Here is a 24,616-nt window from a genome sequence, read left to right as displayed (position 1 = left end):
AGAAAGTGTAACTGTCATCTTTGGTGAGCATACTGATGTTCCTATGAGAAGGAACAGCAATATGGCAGAAGATATATGTCTTCACATATAGATTGTCAATAGCTGTTTCTCTCGCTAGTGGGGATGCAATCAAAAATCCCAGTTCAGTGGATTGTAACATATTCTGTATTTGTTTTGTGTGATTTTAGATTTATTATAGCATGAGATGATGCCAGTTATTAAAGTGCCAGTGACACACAGATTTGGAATATTATCCAATAGACAACATAAAGAACTTCAAAAGGAACTTTTGAGAAAATATTTGCCAAGTCATTCATATGAAATCCACAATAACAAGCCTATGTAAGTGCAATTTAAATATAAACTGTAAGATCACTTTATTATTTCCGGTAGAACAATATGTGGTCAAAATTTCTTTAAGTTTCAGTTTTTTATGGATCATTAACTTCTTGTATAGAGTTCTTGAGTTGACTAACACCTTATTATCTGTATAGTCATTCAACTCTGGATGTGCCTAAGACTTGAACAAAAATTGTTCACTCCCAGTAGAAGCAACAAAATAATGACATCCATCAGAGGCATCCTTAGAGGCATTTCATGGAAAGCTTGCTCCCAGTGATCCCTTCCTCCTAATCCAAATGCTTGGGCAATTTGAATGGCTGATTGCAAAACCTAGAACTGGCATATTACAGATAATATTGGTCCTGCCTTTTTCGCATCAGTTAGGCATCTAACTGGTAACTAACTCAGTCAACATGTTTTACATAGGTGTAGTTTGACTGCTATCTTGGGGAGGGCAAAGGACGCCACACAGATGCATGCACACATGTGCATACTGAAGCCAGTTCCCTTGGCTCACTGGTTCTCTCTTCCCACCTGGAGTGGTACTTGGGCTGCTGGGGATGGGGATGGGGATGGGCTGGCTTAACGGGGAAGCCCCAGCTGCTGCTGGCAGCCACTCCAGCACTGGCTGCTGCGGTGATGTCACTACTTTGGTGCTGTTGTCACGGCCTCCCTGCTGGGGCTGCTGCTACAGCCGAGGGGCACCACATTCCAGGCTCCTGCTTCCCTCCACCCATTCCTGTATCCTTTTCTCTTCCCCATCCTCTCTCTCCACTGTGCTTTGCCCCATCCCACTCTCTCTTCCCCCCCCACTCTTCCCTCAGCCCCCCCTTGCCCTGCCCTTCTTCCATGGGCACTAACCATTGTACAGGAAAGGGGTGGGCACTAGGATCAAGGAGATGGCATCCAGCATCCAAAGCAGCGACTTGCAGCGCAGGGAAGAAGTTACTGTGTCTGGCTCATGGCGAGTCAAAATGTGCGGTGAAGGGCAGACGGGAGGAGACACAGTGTGGGAAGGACAGAGTCCCCCTCCTGGGGCAGGCTGAGCAAAGCAAGCCCTGCAGGGCAGCTCGGCGCTTGCAGAAATGATGGCGGGAGGGGGGGAAGTTGCATGTGACATCCTCCCATGCCTCGCCACTGGCGGGGCAATGCCCCCCTGCACTCCCCAAACTATGCCTATGATGTTTTATTATTCATTTGAAGACACCAGGTCTGATTAGCATATGTGTTTGTAATGCAAATGGCTTGTTTCTACATGAAGCATGTTCAGTAGACTAAAGTCTAAGGCCAAGATCCCCAACCATTGTGACTTACTTTAGCGGTATGGAAAATTGGTCACATGGATGCAGTTTGATAAATTCTAAATGATTTGAGATCTTTAGCTGATATCAATTGGCATAGCTCCCTGGAAAAATATCCAAGATCTTACAAAACTCCGAAGATCCTGAAATCAAACATTCATAAATTCTAAGGCCAGAATCATTGTGATTATCTAGTCTGATCTCCTGTATAACATAGGGCATAGAACTTCCCCAAAACAATTTATTTTGAACTCAAACATATCTTTTAAAAAACATCCAGTCTCAATTTGAAAATTGCCAGTGATGGAGAAACCACCATGACGCTTGGTAAACTGTTCCAGTAATTGATTATCCTCATTGTTGTAAACATATGCTTTATTTCCAGTCTGAATTTGTCTAACTTCAACTTCCAGCCATTGGATTCTGTTATTCCAGGGGTTCTCAAACTGCGGGTCAGGACTCCTCAGTGGGTCATGAGGTTATTACACGGGGGGTGGTGTGAGCTGTCAACCTCCATCCCAAACCCCGCTTTGCCTCCAGCATTTATAATGGTGTTAAATATATAGAAAAGTGTTTTTAATTTATAAAGGGGGCTCACACTCAGAGACTTGCTATGTGAAAGGGGTCACCAGTAAAAAAGTTTGAGAGCCACTGTGTTATACGTATATCTGCTAGTCTGAAGATCCCATTAGCAAATATTTGTTCCCCAGAAGGTACTTCTATACTGTGATTGTCACCTCTTAACCTTTTCTTTGTTAGACTCAAGGAACTCAATCTATTTAGTTTATTGCTATAAGGGATGTGTTTTAATTCTTTAATCAATCTCATGGCTCTTCTCTGAACCCTCCCCAATTTATTAACACCTTGAATTATGGACACCATAACTGGACCCAGTATTCATGATAGGCTCTGGCTTACTGAGACAGTTTTGGAGTTTTTTCTGCTGGATAAGGCCACAGCACAACAACCTTAAACTTGAAAAAATACCTAAGCTGATTACACAGAACCAAATTACTCTTCTCCATTTTGATTTGGACTCTCTTACAGTTTCTCTTTGTTCTAGTGAAATTTTCAGAAATTTAGGATCTCAGATGAGATATGTAAATTCAGTTTACAATCAAAAAGGAAATCACTTAAAGAAGGCATAATCCTAAATCAGAGATTTACAATATAATAGAAAATTAAGCCATTAGATATATCCACGTGTTCCCTAAAAAAAACCTACTTGAAAACCTTTTATATCTGTCAGGTCCATTGATCTGCAACTTGTGCTTTCTGTGAACACGTGTACAATTTCTGTAATGCAGTGGGTGAATGATAGTGATCAAAAGAAAGTTTGTGCTAAAAAAATTGATATTTGTGTTATATGTTTTTACTTTTTTCAAGAAGCAGTTTGTAACTACAGGAAGGATCTCCATGGTGATACTCTATCAAGAATAAACAAATCAGTAGTTTATCAGCTTGGGAACGTATTGACCAGACAGCAGGCTACTGCCTGTAGTTCACTTACTGCTAGTAGGACAACTGGTTCTGGCAGTTAACTCAGAAATAAAATAATACAATATGACTGCAGAAAAATGCTATGTGTGTGGTGATATTTATTTCACTCTTCAGCTGGATCTGTGTGCAAAGTATTTTGTGTAGAAGATGGACCTGTGTTCCATTCATATTACAGGTACCTGCTTGACCTTAGAAAAAGAAAGGAAAGGAAATTGAGAGAGAGCCAAATAATGCCTGCTTGACTCACTTGAACTGTTCAGTTGACTTCAGTGTGACTTCACAAGTGAATGATGTGGGTCAGGATTTGGCCCAAGATAATGAGGAAAGTGAAGCGTAAGAAAAAGGAGAGAGTAACAGACTCAGAGAAAGATGAATAGTGGAGAGCAATAGATACATTAGATTGAAGAACCAGCTACAAAAAAGGAAGCAGGGAACAAAATGCAGAGAAAGAAAGAGGGGGAGAGAGAATACTGGTTGTCCTAACTTTGGTAACTGTATAATTTTTCCTTTAAGAATTATGTGGACAAATGATATGTAGATATTTGGTAAACCACAGGAGTAACAGGAAATACATTTTTTTTAATCACCAATGTTTCTCAATTTAAGCTTTGGCTATTTATGTAGTGCTTTGGTAGCATTATATTCTCCTAGTTGGTCCTTACACTGATTAAAGAACAGAAGTGGTTAGTAATGTTTTGGAGCTGAAGTTTTTGCTGCCAAGCTGCTTACTGTTTTTCTTTCTTTCTTGTTTGTAATGCTTTGTCACTAGATCCTAATACCTATATTTATAAAGACTTCCTTTTTGCACCAGTCAGCTGTTGGTTAAAAATAACTACGTTACTTTGCCATTAAATATTCATTAAGATGAGCTGTTACAGACTGTAAGAAGCATCCAATTAAGCAGTTCAACTTCTACACATCAGGCTACAAATGAGCAGTCTTCTGTCTTTTCAATAATGCCTCACAGAGTGCAGTTATTATGTGTAAAATAATTGATAAGGCATAAGTCATTTGTAAAATCTATACTAGAAATAGAAAAGTAGATCAGAGAAAATGATTTTGCCTTGGGACCTTCTTCTGACATTGGGTAAAATGTAACATATATATCATTTTTCCACTGCCTGAGGAAAGCTGAAATGCTATGTCTAATCTCACAGTACTTTCTATTTCTGATGTGTATTCTGTATCACAGAATCATAGAAATCAGAGATGGAAAAAACATGTTAGTTTTTATTCATCCCACAGCCCATGTAGGATTGTAACTATGGGCTTGATCCAATGGAAAGATTCCATGGGTTTTATGTTTTTTTGTAGCCAGTATGCTGACCCGGGCTCAGATTTGTTTCTAAATTGTAAATCAGCTTGTATAACACTGGTGAATCACCAGAAGTTTAAAAAAAAAAAAAAGGATGGGCCCCGTTTTTCTGGTTTGGCCAAGTTGAACTCAGTTCAGGACAAGAAATGGGGAATGAGGTGGGAAAGATGGTTTTGTGCCATCACTGTGCACCGCGTATCCTGGGGATGCCCAGTCTGGGCCTTCACCTAAATTACAATAATCTGAAGGCATGTCATAATGCTTCTTTCTAGTTATACATTCATATTGAAATTACCACCTTGTATATGTCTGCCATCTACTGGTTAATTATTGCCTGCCTTAACTTAATGATAGATGCAGTGTTGTTGCAGCCATGAAGAACTCTATGTAAGCATGAAAGCTTGTCTCTCTTGCCAGCAGAAATTGATCCAATAAAAGATATCACCTTGTCTCATTAACTCGTTGACGTTCATTTTAATTTTCCATTTTGCTTAATTGCGGATGCCAACTCACTGTTTCTAAGCATACCTACTGCTTACTGCCAAGGCCCTGAGTACTCTGCACAAGCTCAACCTAAATTTTGTGCCACACTGGAAATTGTACAGCAGTTTCATTTAAATTAAAAATTGAGGCTCTAATTGAATTAAATAAATAAAAAATAATAATACTGCACTGGTTGCTGTATTCCTTGTGTTATTTCATAGGACAGTAAATTGCAATTTCTTTTGCTGTCCCTACATTTAAAATATTTATTGTCATGCAGAATTGTGTATTGATGATATAAAGCTGCATTGTAGAAGTTGTCAGGGGAGGAAGCCGGGGTTGTGGCAGCTAGGCAGAGGACATCTGTGGTTTTTGAAACATCACAAGGCATAGGAGGCAGTGAGATTGTGGAAGTTGTCTATTAGTGGATGCTTGGTAAACTGATCAGCAGTGAAATAATTTATAATGCTGTAATTTATATTGTCCTTGGTAGGTTGCAAAGTCAAAACCCTAGCAAAATGAAAGGGACAGTTCACACCTCTTTCAGAGCTATTGTTTTGGACTGTCTTCAGTCTTGAGAAGACAACACTTTGCACTACATTGCTGGTGTAACATGACCATAAAACCAGTTTAACCAACCCACAAGGAATCACCCCAGTATATAAGGATATGTCTACACTGCAGCTGGGAAGTATAATTCCCAACCACTAGCTCTGCTTAAGCTAGCTCACCAAAAATAAGAGTGTGGCCGTGGTGGCATTGGCAACAGTTTGGGCTAGCTACATAAGCACAATCCTGTCCAAGATCTTAGATATGTACTCAGGTGGCTAACCGAAGCTGCCATCCATGCTGTCATGACCACATTGCTATTTTTAATGCACTAGCTCCAGTACAGTTAATCTATTTATGTCTACCCGAGCTGGGAATTATACCTCCCAACTGCAGGTGTAGAGGCTTATATGCCACTGACCTCCCTGCTGCCAGCATAGTAGGGAAAAAAGGGTGAATGCAATCCTAGCCATATTGAAGTCAATGGCAAAACTCCCATTATAGGGCCAGGGTGACTACTGAAGTAAGTGCATGGCTGGGACAACCTTGAACGATGCTAATCTTTGGCTGAACTTTAAGCATCCCCTGTTTCTGTTAAAATATAGCATAAATTAGAGCAGCCTTCAGGTAAAACAGTTTATAAAGACTGATACTGTACAGTAACTTTTTTATTAGAAAAACAACATACCATGCCTTTACTTTTTAAAATCTGCTTTAAAGTAATTCTTTCTTTGGACACTTTTATAGCACTTTGAACCTTATTATTTAGAAAATGAAACATATAACTGCAACAATTTTTTGGATATTTCTTTAGAAACCCCTTGGAAATCACAGAAAAATTCATTCCAAAGTTCAATGATGCAACAAATCCACAGGATAAAGAAGACTTACTAGAACTAGCTAAGAAAATGCTTGCCAGATGCAAGGTTTGTGTACACAATAAGGAGCCATTTATATAATTATTATTATGGCATTTGCATGCTCCGTTTTCTTTATTAAAAAAAACAAAGCTAAAACTTTTCTTGGGAGAAAGGACTGTGGAGGATGAGAGGAACAATTAGAAAATATAAGTGAAATGTAGTATTTAATATCTGCTCTCAATGTGTATTGTAACATATATTAAGTTAGCCAATATAAGGGCTTGAATATAGTACCTCTGTTGATCATCTGGTCCTAGGTCTCTTGACATTGTTTAATATTTGAAAAAAATATATATCGGGAGACTATTATACAGATTTTTCACTGGTTTATAGCTGAATGGACCTATTTTAAGTTTCTTCAAGAGAACTTTAGCAATATGCCATGATTAGCTATTTAGCTGGAATGCTGTTCTGACATGTTTTCGTGTTTCATTTTATTTTGTCCATTAAAATGTTTGCAACTGTTTTGAAAAGTGAAAACAGTAAACACGACACTTTGAGACCACTAAATGATTCCTTGTGGGTTTACTAAGCCAAAAATAGATCATGTGTAGAAACAGAGTGTCCGTTCAAATTTGAAAGATATTTAAAAAAGCGACATAATTGGCATTTAATAGGCCTTAAAGAGGAGGCTGTGGTGCTAATATAATTTCTGCTACCATCCACATTAAAAATTTATACATTATGAAGCAGACTTAGGCCCTGTTTACAAATCATGGACTTTCAGTATGAATATTATCTTTTTTTTTTTAATGGACCTTCTAGTTGGCAGGAAAGGTGCATTGGCTAGCAGTGTTCCAAACCTCTTCCTCTCCCACACCCCTTCTATAACTGGCACCCTCATGGAGGCATGTTAGTGAGATTTGGCTGATTTTGTGCTAGAGTGCAGATTTCATTTTGATCAGATTAATTCTGGATTTGTTTCAATTCCAGAAGAATACTTACCCTGACAGTGATAAAGATGCACCCTCCCTTTAGCACTAGTGAACAGGAAGGTAGAGCTGGAAAACGGCCTCAGCTTAGTGCACTTACTAATTGTGTTAATTCTATCATCTCTAGTGTCCGAAAGCTGTTGCCTTCCCATCCTTCACTGTTGTGCCAATGCTCAATTTGGGTTAGATGAGAAAGGCTAATTTTAATGGCAAAAACAATGAAATTATTTGTACAGAAAGCCAATGAATACTACCAGTTGCAATCAGTTGCTAGAACGTAGAAGGGAAAGAATGTTCAAATAAAATGTTTTTCTATTATTTATCCCAAGAGCTAAATGCATGCAAAATGTTATGAAAATCAGATATAATGTACTGTATATTTTCCTTGTTTAACCAAAAGAGGTGAGCAAAAATGTCCCAACATTTTGGCTATGAAACCATCCATAGACATCTGTCAAAACGATTATTTTGATCTAGAAAGAGTGGAATGTGCAAAAAGCTAAAGTTTCAGAGAGATGTATTGTCAGGATAGCATATTGTTGATTCCCTATCAATTTCAGCCCTACAGAGATAATAATAGTAGTGTCCTTATACTAAGTTGCTAGATAACTACTGTGATTCAGAGATGATAATTAATTGTTTTTGATGCAAGGTACTTAAGATGGGTAATAATATTGTAATTATAGTTAAGTATTCCTATTCTTAATTAAGTGTTAACCCCAGGTATTATGCATTGCGGCCTCATTAGTTCCTGCTATTGTGTTTTGTATCAGCAAACTCTTACCAATGATGCCTTTAAAATAAGCATTTTTATTTCAAATAAATTGGCTTGAGGGAAAAGTTTTATTTTAAGCTAAATATAAGAAAAAAACCTTTGGCTTTTTTCTTTCCCCTCTCACCCTTTTCCTTCCAAACAGAGAAGATCAGGCCTTGGCACATTAGGTTCTGGGAAGCATGTGGATCTTCCAGTAGCATGGGCAGAAGCAATTATATTGGCTCAATGCAAAGGTGAAATCTTGGAAGGTACAGTATTCTTCAACTATATTTCTGTTAATTACCTTAAGACTTTTCTAACCAAGCAGTGAAAGCAAATGTAGTTTATTCCCAACTATAAAAACCTGGAAGAAAGCCAAGACAAATATGGATTTTATTTTCCACTTGCAGAAAGAAACTTTACAAATATATACAGAAACTATCAGTGTAGTATTTACAGAGTGTTACAGAGACCTCTGTTTTTATGCTTGATTTCTTCAATTGCAAAATCATTACCATTTAAGCACCTCTACATGACATTACCTTGTAACCTGTCTCTGAAATCAGTAACTAATTAAGTGTAATTTAAAATGACATTTAATGATCCCAAGGTAAAGTGCTTTAAATAACCTCTTGTTTTTACCTTTCCTAATTTTGCCCATTAATAAAATTGCAGATTATTGAGTTAATTCTGAAGACTTTTTAAATGAAAATGTTAACTGTTGTTTCAGTCTAAAATGTTCTTAATTGTGGTAGCTCTTCCTTAATAAAGTCAGGTAAAGAGAGACTCCTATACAGACTCGTGCATGGACACAAAGGTATTTTCACTTTTTTTACTGACAGATAGCATTTTAGCTAGAATAAGATTTATGAAAATAATGTCCTGGCAAGTAGGTTTAAATTCATAATCGTCACACATACCTTAGCTTTTCTGGCCAGGCTGGAGAGAAAATGCAGTTGAGTGGCTAAAGAGAGGATCATGCAATCCTGCATATTTGAAACAGAAATGATGAATGAGTGTATGTGCAACATCTATGATCTACAGTCTGCACAGCTGATGTGTAGGACAAAGCAAAGTCATTCCATTCCTATTTTATAGATGCTATGGTACTCATGCTCTTTTTAAATGTATGGGGTCATTCCAAAAGTAAAATGGGACCTCATTTAAATAAGTCTGCCAGTGGAGTGATATTGCCTGTCAAAATCCTGGGATGTGGTGGGGGAATGTGTGCAAACATTCTCTACATTTACGGCAATATTGGATCATGATCAGAAGGTCTTTAGTTGTAGGTGTTGGATTTTTCAATGTACTTTGAGCTAATGATTGTATTCATGTGAAAAAGGAAATCTACAAAGGAAAAGGAAACAATTTAATAGTGTGACTGTGAAAGCAGTATCAAGACTACTATATAATCTTGTGTTGCTTTTATTAAGATGGGTATTCTTGGGGGGTTTGAGGATATTGTGCTATCAATAAAATGGGGAACAAATCAAAATAGATGGGTGTGCAGAGAGTTCTATGCCCATCCTCTTGCTATTCCTAGTTTTTCTTTTCTTGTTTAGTGATTTTGGTCTGACCTAAACATTATTTCCCTCATAATTTGCAAGGTTTGAGTAAGATGCTGAAGCCTAAGGCACTTGATTGAAAAGTGCCTATTTCTCTTCATACTCTTTTACCTCTAAAAATCATGTGCATTTGAATTTCGTAATGATGACTAGACTTAAGACGATAATATTCACAAAGTTATGGAGTTGCTTATGCTTAGTAATCAAATAAATAGTGAGCCAGACTCGCCATGATGTAACCCAATTAAAGTCAATCCAGGCAAGCCAAGGATGAATTTGTCTCTATATGCTTTGCCAAAGATTCTCTCTTTCAGAAATGAGAAGTTTGAGAAAGTAGTATACAAAATACTATCAGTGACTTTGAAAAAAAAATGTTGAGAGCTATAAAATTTATAGGGGGAGAAACAAAGAATTGAGTTGTCACTTGTTCAAAGATCATGTTCTTAAAAATGACTGATAATTTGGAATACAAGCCGAATGTAAGAATTATGAGAATTTTAGGTGTTCTAGTACTGTGCATTTTACTGTAGAGCTGGGAGACTTACAAGATTTTTTTGGGTGGATGGTTTGATAAGATTGTGAAACAGATTTTTGTAATTGCTCTGAAAGGACTATCTTTCAAAGAGCTATTACAGTTGGGAAGGAATGCTGTGTTGATAATATGTGGATACCTTTTTCTTCTGGAGGGCCAAGAATCCCTCTTTTAGTTCAGATGACTTAGGAGCAATCTACCAATATCAACTTGCCAACAACGAACTGTTGATTATTTAAAAAGTAATACTAATTGAGTAGCTGTACCACTTAATGATAAATCCATATTCTGGTCAATTGATAAACAATGTGTCTGAATATTATTGTTTGTCTGTTTAGGCCACAGTCATGCAACAGGATTCACAAGTATTGATCCTTATGCTCTCATGAAGTGCATTGAGGCAGGGACCTCTGTTTTGTGCAGGCATGAGCATGCTCTTGTCATTCAATATGTAATAAAAGAACATTGTTTTTACTGATTGCATGGAGAAAAGGCATTCGCATAATTAATAAATACAATATTTATCATTTTCCATACTATTATTTTGGAGAGGAAAAGGACTTTTAAGAATTTTGCACAGCAGCTCAGGAACTAAGATGGAGCTAGGACATATACACAAGGACTGTGATTTACTAAATTGGAACAAGGACTGTGGTTTACTAAATTCCTAAAGTTCCTAGCACAATATATTCCCAACCCTGTTGAGACCTCTACATGCTACAGCACTATCAATACTCCTCCTCCTCTATTTTTGGACAAGTGGAGGAGGCTGGGAAATTTGTTGGACAAAGACTGATCCTTTAATCATATAACATATGGATGATCAAGATGGGGAAGAGGAAGTATTCAAATCGGAAGATTTGGGACTGTGGTTTCACTCCTGCCTGCAGAATTTGTCGGGCGGGTAAGAGAGGTTCTTCTTCCTACAGACTTCGAAAGTTGGCAGACAAAGCAGGGGATTTTAAGTCAAGATTGAGGCACATTGGCAGACATGTTTGAGAAAATTTTCATAGTGACTTCTTGGCTTAAACTTTACCTATGAGACCTATAAATCTGTCTCTTGCATGAGCATCAGATTCACACAAATCATTAACCAAAATTGAACAAAGCCATAATGTAATTTTTAAAAAATGTAATACTTGAAAAAGCAATTTAACTGCCTTTTCAACCATAAAAAGCAATTCTATCTTTTCCACTATAGTTTTGTAAAGTCATATTCATTGATAACACAAAAAAGATCAATGCACACCTAGCAAAAAATGACAGAAAAGTTGACACTGTAGAAACTTTCTGAAATGTGACATATCTCAAGAAACAGCTTACATTATACTTCTCAGTAATTAGTTTAACATTGTAAATTCAGACAGTTTTGTACCATATATTTCAATACATACTTTAACAGAAAATGTCAGTATCTGCTGAATACATATTATCAGATATTTGAGCTTTGTTTTCTCTTCAAAATAATAGTCACAGAAGGCAAACAAACTGAATGTATTGTGAAAATAAGGCTTGTTTTATTTGTTCATAACTTGGCAAGTATTTTAATTTTGTGGAAGGTGTGTAATGAGTATAGTATATACAGTATGCAATCAGAAGGAACTAAGGGCTAGAGCCATAAAATGACTTAGACGCCTAATTCCCTTTGGGGGTGGGGCTTAGGCCATACTCCTCTCCTTGGCATTTCCTATGGTCTAGTTTACCCTACTCAGCATGTTGGCTTCTGTGGATCCCACTGTTATGTGCCTAACTCTCCGCATGTATTGTACAGGGTACTTGGGTATTTAACTCGAGGCTATGGATACCACTGGTTGACCAGGCACCTAAAAGATAGGTGCTGCAATGCCTAAATCCCTTTGTGAATTGAGCCCTAAAGACTGAACTCTGTATTGAATTTATTCTCCATTTTGTTTTCACTTTAGAAGCTTTGGACATCCTTTTAATTTCTTTGGACCATGCTCCCATGAATCCAGAGCATGTCCCTGTTTTATTTTTCATCGCTGAATCCATTTTGTATAGGATTTGTTGTGATGCGGCAGAGAAATCTTATTTATCCTCCAGTGAAATCAAGTTATCAAAGGTTTGTTGTATTTTTTAAGTAGTTTTTAGTGGTTTTTTTTCTATCTGTATATGTGGTATATATTCACCTACTTATTTTTTTGTTGTATATCGACACTATTAAATATATGACATTACTCTGGATTTATACCACAATAAATGAGAGCAGAAGCTGATTGAATTTGTCACAAGACCTAAAACATTGTAGTGTTTTCTAATATTATTTGTATATGCTTGTACTATAATTTGGTTTGAGCTTAACTTTCTGTATCTCTGAATACCTGATTTCTGGGAAATCCAAAAAGAGAGATTAGGAAAATGCAGTTTAATTTTTCGCAGAGTATGTAATGAAGGAGTATAAAATAGAGATAAGAGAGTACTTTTTGTTCATAATGCATATTGTTAACTTGGATTTTCTAATAATATTAGTAATATTCTTGCAGCATATCTTGTTAAATTACACAAACTCTTTATTCTCCCATCTGGATTATAATTAACGAGCTATAGCATGCTACGTCACATAGTCTTAGTGCAGCAGCATGAGAGTTATGCATATGAGGTCTGGTCTACACTACAGAGTTAGGTTGACATAAGGCAGTTTATGTCCATCTAACTCTGTAAGTGTCTAACCTAAAATGTAGCTCTGACCAATGTAACTCGCCCACTGCACTGACTTAAGTATACGAGAGGGGTAGTGCTTAGGTCGATGTAGTTAGGTTGACTCAGTGTTAGTGTGGACAATGTGATGCTTACATTGACTGTTGCTGCCTTTCAGAAGCTTCCCCACAATGCCCCACACTGACAGTTAAATCGGTGCAAATGCTTTTGGTGAGGATGCGCACTACTGACACAAGGAGCATAGCGTGGAAATGCAAAAGCAATTTAATTACTGTGGTGGTTGTACGTTGACGTAACTGAGTTCAACTTAATTTTGTAGCAAAAAGAAAAGGAGTACTTGTGGCACCTTAGAGACTAACAAATTTATTAGAGCATAAGCTTTCGTAAGTTACAGCTCACTTCATCGGATGCATTTCCATCAAATGCATCCAATGAAGTGAGCTGTGGCTCACGAAAGCTTATGCTCTAATAAATTTGTTAGTCTCTAAGGTGCCACAAGTACTCCTTTTCTTTTTGCGAATACAGACTAACATGGCTGCTACTCTGAAACCTGTTAATTTTGTAACGTAGACTTGTCCTAAGAAAAAGGATGAAATTGAGGCACCCAAATGGGAATAATCCAAATGAGAGCAATCTCTTCTAAAAGCTGAGTAAATAGTGTAAACTTCGAGTATAATTTAAGACTTACCTGATACATCATATTTAATGGTCTAGTTTTGAGTGTCAGTAGTTATACCTATTTCCTTTTTACCTCTCAGAAACCACTTCCAAAAGTTACTGATGTGGTAACTCTTCATTCTACAACAAGATTTCAGTTAGTCACATCCCAGAAACATAAAATGTTATTCTCTCATAAAGACTGAAATCCTTATTGAAAATGTACAATATGGATGAAATTAAGGACTAAAGCCAGGTGAAATTTTTTTGACTGCAGGTTTGTTTGGTTTTTTTTTGGCAGAAAATGCAAATTCCGGTTGACCAAAACACTATGAATTTGTGTCAAATTCACTGAATGGTTTTGGTTAAAAAAAAACCAAACACGCTAAGGAAAAAAAAATTCATTTTTGATGTTTCTGAAATGAAACATTTTAATTTTCCAATTAAAAATGACTTTTTGTATTGAAATTTCCTTCAGTTTCATCAAGAAAATATTTAAAAGTGTTATAAAATCTTGAAATCGAAATAACTTCTATTTGCCCAAAATTTTGAAAAATTTCATTTTGGGTCAACTTGAAACTTTTTTTTTAATTTGGATTTTTTGGAATTGCCAGCAAACAAAAAAAAATCACTTATTCACACAGCTCTGTTAGGAAATTGATCCCACAGCACACATGTGAAGTACTGTTCATTAAATACTGTTCTCTATTAGCACTTCTTCTACTGCTCTGTTATGTGTCCCCACTATTTCTGCAGATTAAACCTTTCTTTCACTCTCACCTGCCAAAATAGCTACATGACAGGAAGGTATGTCTTACCACCTCTTTTCCCATACAATTCTTCTACCAGAACAAGGAAGACTGTTCCTTTTTTGAAGGTAGTTTGAACAATCAGAAAATGCTCCTCCACTCTCAAAACCTGATATGCCATAGATTCAAACAAGCTGCAGAAGTCTGGCAATAAACCCCCTCTTGCAATGGCTTATGACTTCTGAAACTCTCCATATTTCTAGTTTAAACTAAATTGTTAATTATTTTGGAAAGTTTAAGCAAAATTGATTCTGCCATCTTTTAGCTACATGAGTAGGAAAAGAGAGAGAATTTTTTTACATTCATGTCAAGTTTTAGTCACATCCCAGAAACATAAAATGTTATTTTCTCATAAAGACTGAAATCCTTATTGAAACTGTACAATATGGATGAAATTAAGGACTAAAGCCAGGTGAAATTTTTTTGACTGCAGGTTTGTTTGTTTTTTTGGCAGAAAATGCAAATTCCGGTTGACCAAAACACTATGAATTTGTGTCAAATTCACTGAATGGTTTTGGTTAAAAAACAAACAAACACCCTAAGGAAAAAAAAAGTTTCATTCCTAGGATGTTTCCTTGGTTTTAGTAATGTACATTTTAAGTAGTTCTCTGGGAAACTGGAAGATATTCTCACCCTCCCATTTTCTATGCGAAAGCAGGATCTCTCATTCATTCTGTGAGATTCTTTGTATGACTGCCAGGATTCTGGTTGAAGAGGAGCAAAACAACAAACAAACAAACAAACAAACAAACAAACAAACAAAAACATTATGGGCCCAACCCTGCTCCCACTCAAGTCAGAGAGTTTTCTCATTGATTTGAGTGGAAGCAGAACTGGCCTTAACTGCTATGGAGGATCTGAGCATGCAGTGGTGCATGAGTCTGATCTCACTTTTACTGGTGTAAATCAAGAGCAGTTCTCTGGAAGCTGATGGAATTACATGGCTGACAAACTGGTGTGAAAGAGAACTCAAGCCCTAAAGGTCTGACCCTGCAGTCTGTACACAGCCTGCCTAGGGACTGCAAAGTCAGGCCATTTGTAGCTTCAGCATCTGAGCAAAGTCTTACCCATCCAGATCTGCAAATGCTTTTAACCTTTAGGGGTTGCCTGGTTACAAAAACTAAAAGTCCTCCCCCCGCCACACACACACTCTCTCTCTCTTTCTCTCTCTCTCTCAAAATCAGTCGTCTGCAGTTAAGCTACATAATCAAAAGTAAAAACACAAATCAGAAGAAAATACCCAGAAGTCTGTGAGGAGCCAATCCCAATGACATGTCCCTGATCTTACCTCTGGCTTTCTCCCTGTCTGTGCAGTGCTGCCAGATATGGATCCTGGTCAAACAAAAAACCCTATGAAGACATAGAGAAATACAAAAGTATCCTGTATTGTTCTTAGCATCCTTGTAGATTCTCTTTACTTACTTGCAACACTTTGTGCTGATTCAATGTTCCAAAATACATGTTTTCTCCTTAGCATCTGTCTGGGAGTTTGGCCAGGAGAAGCATAGCTGCTTCAAACACTTGTCTTATATAAAATCTCTCATTTTTGCATGTTTTCAGAGGCTTATATGTGGGAAGAACAAACTTTCAAGATTTTTAAATAGAACACATCTATTATTTTTCTAGGTACTGCCAGAATTCTTTCTTTGTTACATACATATGCCACAATAAATATGATTGCTCTTTCTGCATCTTGCTCAGGGGTCTTAAATGGAGCCCTTATTTTGATTCTATATGCTCTTTCAAAATACTCTTCTTGGATCTTTAGCTAAATCCAACTGCAATATATTCAGAACCCACTGTTCCAAAAAAACAATATGATTGTTTGCTCCAGCTGCTCCAGAGAGTCCAATTATTCTGATATTTTAAATTCTGAAATATTTCGCAAGATTTGCAATCTGTTTAACATTTTATTTTCTTTAATGATGGCTGCATGGAGGCTGTTAGCTTTCTCGTTTCTTTTCACGTGTTTTGTTGGCTTTTTCTGCTTCTGTTAGCTTGGCCTCTAGGTTATCAAAGCCACCATCTAAAATTGTAAGTTGTCAAATGTAGTATCTAGCTCTACAGTTGCAGCTGCTACTAAAATGCCCACACATTTCATATGGGATCTCATTGATGGAGTGTTTTTGCCTTAACACTCTCATTGTAGGGCCTGGTCCATGCAGCACTGTTGACAAAGACAAGAGCTCCATGGTTCTTCTGATTGGCATTGTAACCATAAAATCATCACACTGGGTTGAGTTTTCTTTGGTTTTGTGTCATTTTTCCTTATTTCTGTTTCCTCAAACAAACCTGTCCTCAGTAGTTGTCGGGCTTTAATTCACAAAAGTGTGTTCATTCCCTTACACTAAGTAAATTAATAACACTTTGGCACTTGTGTAGGGTTTTCTTTTCAGTAGGAGGGGCTGGTGAGAGAAAATACATCTCCTCAGAGTTTTCTATGTACCATTAATATACAGTGAATGCAGAACACAAGACAGAGTTATTCATTATTGCTCCACATGTATGAAATCTGAAGATTGATCTGATTTAGCACTCTCTTACTCCAATTTCATGCTGGTGTAACTCTGTGGAGCTATATAACTGTTCAAGTGGAGGAGTGCAGTGGTGAGTAAGACCCATAATCCAAAGGTGGTATTTATACATCTATTGTGAGTGGCATGATATACAAAATATTTGTTGTATTTCTTTTGACAGGTTGGATTTTTGGTCTTTTTAAGGCTCCTTATTTTTCACCTGTGTGGTCATCTGGAGTCTTATGGAGAACATACCTTTAGGCTTCATACAGATTTAAAAGGTAGAACATTGTATATTTTCCATATAAACAACATTAAAAATGAATTTTAACTACTAATTTGGGAAATGGAAGTAACCTAGGTGAATATCTCACATTGTGCTGCACTCAAGAGACTACCATTTGATTCTTAGGAATACTGTCCGCCTGAATTGAGAGTTTCATGTGCATCAGTAACCATGCAAAGCAGTCAACATTTAGCCTTGTTAAGTGAGGTAAACTAGAAAAGGTGAGATCTGTAGGTGAAGAAGGAAGAAAAATCAGAGCAACTCTGCATCACTATGTAATTAGTCAATTCAGTACATATGCCAAAAATGCACAGTATACTGTGATTTTAAGACTATTGACTGATCTCAAATAAATACTTGCTTATAAGCAGGAATGCTGAGTATTTTAAAAACATATATGAATCAAATCAATATCTTTTAAAGCCTATTCGGAATGCAATTAATATTAATTACCTGTAAAGTCCTTACTAAAAGCAATCTTATATAGCACCATATGTTTTAGGTCAGGGGTCGGCAACCTTTCAGAAGTGGTGTGCCGAGTCTTCATTTATTCACTCTAATTTAAGATTTTGCGTGCCAGTAATACATTTTAACGTTTTTAGAAGGTCTCTTTCTATAAGTCTCTAATATATAACTAAACTATTGTTGTATGTAAAGTAAATAAGGTTTTTAAAATGTTTAAGAAGCTTCATTTAAAATGAAATTAAAATGCAGAGCCCCCCGGACCGGTGGCCTAGACCCGGGCAGTGTGAGTGCCACTGAAAATCAGCTCGCGTGCTGCCTTTGGCACGGATGCCATAGGTTGCCTATCCCTGTTTTAGGTGATAACAGGTGACAGGTCACTGCTATAAATAGAAAAAAGTGGCATTGAAAAAACCTTAAGTTTCCCTCAGGTACTGTACTAGCATACAGCCCAATCCTGCAGGGTGCTAAGTGCCAGTCACGCAGACTGACATTGGAAAAGGAGAGTGCTCATAGGACTGGGCTCCTGTCACTTATTTGTTATGCTGACATTGCTGATAAATTAATCTAATGCTAGGTATTCATATTCTATTTCAGACTTTTCAGCATGCATGCACGCTGTATGCAATGAATCAGTAGGCTACTGCTGTAGTAAAACTGCAGAGGCATTGCAGTCTTACTACTATCAATTGGTCGTCATGGCCACAAGTAAAGAAAATGAAGAACAAAAGAATCAGATGATTTAAGAAAATGACTTTTTTCCTGACACCTTTTATTTTACAAGCTTTGTCCACACTAGTCTATTATAGAAAACACATAAATATAATAGACATTCTCACAACAGAACTTCCTGAATCTGCCAGTTCTTAAAATGTATATGTAATAAGCAATATTTTGGCTTACAGGCAGTCAAATCTGCATTCACCCAACCACTGGGATGATGGTTATACATCGTTTCAAAAACGCTTTTATTTAATGCACCTGAATTGAGATGGCTTGATACATTACTCCATCTCTTCAGTGCTAAGTGTTGTTATTGAAAGGAATCAAATCCCATTTGCAGTACAGATGTCAGCACATGAATGCTAATCATGGAGCTTCAGATCTCATCAAAGGATATACATAGTTTTTGGGGGAATGAAAAAAAAAGCTCCATGTTAGTTTACAAAAGTTGGGTCTGGTTTCCTTGCAGAGTTAGCCAAAAATAAATGCAGTCACTGAATGACTGGCATGAAGAGAGTTTACATTGTGATTCATTGTTAGCTGAGAGCCTCCTCACCTTGTTCAAAGTTAGCCTTAGTTAATTAGAAATTCAGTCATCATGGGAGACTTCAACTATATGTAGCTCATGGGTTACATAAGCTATTATCTATAAATCATACTTGTAGTGTTGTGTTACACCACAAGAGGTCATACAACGTTTATAAATCTACTCTATGGAAAATTTGCTAATGATTTCATCAGCAAAGTAGTGAAGTTAAATAGCACATAATAAATAAAAGGCAAACAGAATACACAACAGGAAGACAATTTTCACAAAATTATTTTTCATGCCATAGCACTTTCAGCTTGTGAGGTCTGCTACTATCCATATCCAAACATCCTCTCTACTGTGCATTTTATGCTGAAGGCTGGAGAAACCATATGTGGTCCTGTGGTATTTTCTGATGTAAGCTTGGAAGAAAGACAGAAGCAGAGACCTCTTGGCATGGTGGGTAACATAAATCAGATGATATATGATGTATCGAAAAGGATTACTGTGATCAAATAAGCATGCTTGGTAATTCAGTGAAAATAATTAAAACTGAGCTGAGCTAGACAAACTATCTGTGGTCCAGGGATAGGATAAACAGAATAGACACTCATTTGTAGTGATCACAGCCTGGATTTGTGAAACATATCATTTCATGAATACACTATGCAATTAATTATCAATGTGATACTATAGTGATCCAATGCATATTAGTAGCTACGGTGGTGTCAGTAACCCTTTCAAGATTCTGTTTTCAAGACAGCATTTACTGATGCTCTATAGCATCTGCTTCCTTCAAAGTGTGTGTGGAAATAGACAGGGATGGGTGGGTATGGGGGAGTTCATGCACAGCCCTTCAGAAGCAACAGAGCACTTTCCTGAACCTTGCTGCCATAGGGGGCAGGAGGAGCACATGGGGGGCAGGGAGAGCACAGACCTGGAAAGCAGCATAGAGTAGCTGGCTTTTTGAGGGCTGCCCTGAGCAGTGCAGATTTCCCTGTACATATTGGGAGTGCCTGCATGGTTGAATGGCCGTGTCCCTTGCTCTCTTTAGCAGCCCCAGATCCCTCCCACTGGAGGAGATGATGCATCAAACACTGGGTGCAGTGAACCAAAGAGAATTTTTCTGAGTAAGTTTTCTCCTCTGGCTATCTTTGCTGTGCTAGGGAATGATAGGACCCATAATTATGTGATACACAATAGCATATCATTTATACAATTAAAAACTGCCTAATTATGTGTCTAGCTCACAGGTTGTAATGATATCAAAAGGGCTGCTACAGTCTCTCTCGGGTAAACAACATTTCTCACTCTTTTCTCTTTACCTAATTATGTACTTACCTGAGGGAGTGTAAGGCTGTGTGAGAACTCACCGATGTTGTGTTTGTCTTTTCCTAGTCTAAGTAAATACAAATAATATTTATAATACTAATAATTTTTAAGCGCTTAAATAACAGTTTTCATCCAAGGATGTCAAAGTGCTTTACAAAGGAGGGCAAGTCTCATTATCTCAATTCAGAGAGTGAGAAACTAATGCCGTGTCTACACTACAAAGTTTTGTTGACAAAAGTCAGCTTTCATTGATAAAACAATGGAGGTGTATACACTGAAATGCATCTCCCACCAATGTAACTCCTCTGCTATGCTGACATAATAAAAGCACCATGACAAGCGGCATAGAGCTTTTTCTGATATAATTAGAGCGACGGAGCACCAGTGTAGACTCCTCACTTAGTTATGTTGCCCTAATTGGTCTCCAAGAGGTGTCCCACAATGTTCATCATGACCACTTGGTCAGCAGTTTAAATTCTGCCTTGAAGGTACACAGGTATGCGCCCCTCCCACATTTAAAGGCCCAGGAATTCCTCTTCCTGTTTGCTCGCCATGCACAGTTCACACAGCATCATCCTAGCTGACCATGTTGGCTTTCCGCAGCAGATATGCTCCTGCATGGACCACACTGGAGCTGTTGGATCTGCTAAGTATATGGGGAGAGGGGGCTGTGCAGTCGCAGCTTTTCACCAACTGTAGGAATTTGAGCTACTTGCTAGTGGCATGCAGGAGCAGGGGCACAAAAGGGACATGCAGCAGTGTCATGCTAAAATCAAGGAGCTGAAGCAGGCATTCCAGAAGGCAAGTGAGACTAAGCATCACTCTGATGCATCGACAAAAACATGCCGCTTCTGTAAGGAGCTGCTTGCCATCCTCAGTGACGACCCCCCTCCACTGCCAAGAGCCCTATGGATGCTCCAGGGAGACTGGAGGCAGTGGCCTGCAGACTCAACTCTGGTGAGGAAGTGGTGGACAAGGAGGTGGATCTGGAGGACAAGGTGGAGCACATGGCAGGATCATCTGATGGCACAGCAAGTCAGGACCTCTTTTCCACTCCAGAGGGGTCTAGCCAGTCCTACCACTCCAGCTCTAGTGCTCAAGACGGGAACTCCAGTAAGTGCTTATTTTACTTTGATATTGCACAGTGAAAGGAGATTGAGCTCTCATGAACTTTGTTGTATGGTAGAAGAGGGATAAGGGACAGAAATTAATAACAGAGACTGCCCATCTATGCAGTGGGACCACAGCAGAAATGTTTGTTAATATCCAGAGGGATGTCCCTGGAATCCTCTATAGAGTTATCTAGGAAACTTTCCTGCAGGTTTTCTACAATCCTCTGCTAATATTTCTTGGGAGAGTTGCCTTGTTTCTCCCGCAACTGTAGGAAACTTTGCCGTGCCCCCCGGCAATTATTTCTGCAGGGACCAGAGCAAAACACAAGCAAGCAGCTTACGGAGCCAGTGTGAAGCCACATGCAGGCAGGAGATGTACCCTTGCATCCTGGATTACTCTTAGGAGTGAGACATTGGGTTTGATTCCCTAGCCTGTGGGAAAGGATACTAATATTCAGAATAGGTTCCCTAGCCACTTATAGTAACCCCCTTCAAAAACATTTTTTATCCCTTCTTGGCCTTTCCCCCTTGCCACTCTTGCCCCACAAACTCACCTTAATTGGGACTTGCAGTGACCCTTATGCTAGCCAATGGACAGTGAGAAAGAGGTATGTATAACTTTTCTGATTCAGGGCTGTGAGTGCACTCTCAATTCTATCTCTGTTCATTGTTTCTTTGTTTTCTGCAGATGCGCCCTTGAGAACACACTCTTCCACATTGGCAGAGCACCTCCATCAGATAAGAGGATGACTCAGGAGGAATAAGGAGTATGTGTTTCATGAAGTGCTTCAGTCAACAGATGCAGCACATAGCGAAATGAGGGGGAGGGAGAAAGTTAATGAAAGACGAGGCTAAATAGCCAGGAAAGGACACAGGAAGGAGCGGATGATAAAGCTCCTGGAGGACCAGACGGAGGTGTTGAAGTCCCTCATTAGCCTGCAATCAGAGCAAATCTGTGCCCAACTCCCAGTCCAGCCACTACAGAACTCTGGTCTATGCCCTTCCCAAACTCCCCCATTGCATTCATCATGTGTTCCCGGTACCCTGTGAACTCCAAACCTGAGGACTGGTTTTCCAATGAAAATTGAAATTACATACAGCTGCGAGAGCTCTAACTGTGAGACTGTTCATTTTCATGTCCCCTGTTTGTCCAAAGGTTTGTGTTTTATCTCGTTAAAACTTAAGTCTTTGAAATAAAATGGTTCTTCACTTGTGACATACATACATCACTCAGTGCTAACATTGAAACAGTGGCTATAACACTTAAGAAACAAGCATTACAGCAGTAATTAATGGCGGCAAGTAAACATTGCCTGGCCGAATTCATCACGTACAGATACATTCATGGGAATCATTGTCAAAATGTTCCTTCAAAGCCTCCCTGATTCCAATAGGCTGCTGCTGTGTCCCTGTAATTGCCCTTGTATCTAGCTGCTCAAAATTAGCAGCCAGTCAATCAGCCTCAGCAGCCCACTCCTGGGGAAACTTTCCCTCTTTTGATTCGCAAATATTATGGTGAGCACAGCAGGCCAAATGACCATCAGAATATTTTCTTTATTGAGGTTTAACCAGACAAAAAGACAGCACCAGTGACCTTTTAATCAGCCAAAGGCAAATTCAATGGTCATTTGGCACCTGCTGAACCTGTTGAAGCATTCTTTGCTGCTGTCTAGGTTCCCGATTTAAGGCTTCATGAGCCATGGAAGCAAGGGGTATGTGGGGTCTCCAAAGATCACTGCGGGCACTTGCATACCCTCATTTGGAATCTTCTGGTCTGGAAAGAAAGTCCCAGCTTGCAGTTTTCTATATAGTCCAGTGTTCTGAAAAATGCATGCATCATGCACATTCCCTGACCACCCCACATTGATGTCAGTGAAACTGCCCCAGTGATCCACCATCGTCTGCAAGACTGTGACAGGGTGGACTGGGTCTGGAGGCTGTCTGCTAGAGGCCTTGTAGCTCTGCCACACCCCACCCCAGAAAAGGGCAGTAGAGAAGTCATCCAAGCTGCCTAGAGTGGCTGTATGGGAAGCGGCTAATCAGGGCCCAGTAAGCTAGTATAAAAAGAGCTGCAGGGCCAGAGTGAGATCAGTTCCTTGCTGGAACAGTGTGGCTAGCTGCTGCTGAGTTTTTGTCTGCTGCTGAGCCATGAAAACAGTACATGTTTTGGGAAGAGGTTTGCTTCACTCTCTTAAAAGATCAGTGGGGAGGTATCTTAAATGGGAAAAGTATTTATTAAAATGTTTAAAAGCACCTACTCAAGGTTGTAGGCATTTGTACGTACATTTCTTAAGGCACAAGGATGGTCTTATGGTTAAGGCACTGGGACTCAGGAAATCGAGGTTCAGTAGCCACAGACTGTAAAATGAGAATAACAATACTTCCCCACCTCCCACAGATATTGGGAGGGCAAATTAATTAACGCTTGTGATGTTCTATGACACTGTTGTGATGGGGCTCATATCATTACATAGAGATGAAGAAAAACATAAATGGCCAAATAACCATATTAGAACATTTAACCATCCTTCTCAAAGTTGACTTCATCTCTCGAAATATAAATGGTCCCTATCAAGCCATCGTGAAAAAATCCTATCAAACCACCTATGACCATCTCAGCCCACTCCCTCAGAAAAGCTTGGGAGGGAATGGAGAAAGATGAGCCTTGCAGTGTACTGTGACAGTCAGTCAATAAATCTGGGCTGTCTCACACCAAGAGGGAAAGAAGGATAAAAAACAACAACAAACACTTGGGAAGAGGAGGTTTGTAGGAGCTGGTAAGAGCGAGGGGATGAGTCAGATGGGATGTGGGAGTGAATGGCAGGTCCTATAAGTTTTATATTAGGAGATGCCTGTAAAAGGAGATCTTTAATAGCTCACTGTGGAGAACTTTAAAGACCAACAAGGCCAAGTTAAAGTCAATTGTCTGCTTAATAGATACCCATTATAAAGAACAAAGGGCAGCTGTAGTATGATTGTTACAGCTTGAAGCCTTCAGCAAATGTTCTGCTGAGTTTTGAACAATCTGCAAGCAATGGGAATGCACTGGTGAAGCCTTTGTAGAAAGGAATGAAAATTGAGGCTTATAATCATGGGGAGGGTGGGGATTTGACACTTAAGGAAGGTGATCATGTTATAAATAGGAGTATAGCATATGTAAACTGCGCAACTGGAGAAAAAACACAGGTATGCTCTTGTGCTGCACCTCTGGGAAGTGTGGTACAAAACTCTCAGCCCAAGGGGGCGAAGGTGCATGGGCTAATAGGCATTAAGCCACCTTTTGTACCCTTCTGCTTCTAGCTTGCTTCAGAGGCCAAAATG

At 38.7% G+C, this 24,616-nt stretch overlaps 1 protein-coding gene across 1 annotated transcript in view; it reads left to right on the top strand.

Annotated features, from left to right (window-relative positions):
* The window catches only part of TMEM232 (transmembrane protein 232), a 134,125-nt gene that overhangs the window by 16,369 nt on the left and 93,140 nt on the right, over window positions 1–24,616 (top strand). The window contains exons 2-7 of the mRNA XM_043515058.1: window positions 189–342; window positions 6,305–6,416; window positions 8,260–8,365; window positions 12,116–12,273; window positions 17,033–17,132; window positions 19,159–19,310. Of these exons, the coding sequence (XP_043370993.1) occupies window positions 206–342; window positions 6,305–6,416; window positions 8,260–8,365; window positions 12,116–12,273; window positions 17,033–17,132; window positions 19,159–19,310 (765 nt within the window). The 5' untranslated portion in view covers window positions 189–205. The remainder of the gene's footprint in view (window positions 1–188; window positions 343–6,304; window positions 6,417–8,259; window positions 8,366–12,115; window positions 12,274–17,032; window positions 17,133–19,158; window positions 19,311–24,616) is intronic.

The sequence above is a fragment of the Dermochelys coriacea genome, chromosome 5 (assembly GCF_009764565.3).
Source record: "Dermochelys coriacea isolate rDerCor1 chromosome 5, rDerCor1.pri.v4, whole genome shotgun sequence".
Lineage (NCBI taxonomy): Eukaryota > Metazoa > Chordata > Testudines > Dermochelyidae > Dermochelys > Dermochelys coriacea.
This window is presented reverse-complemented; position numbering and strand designations above follow the sequence as displayed.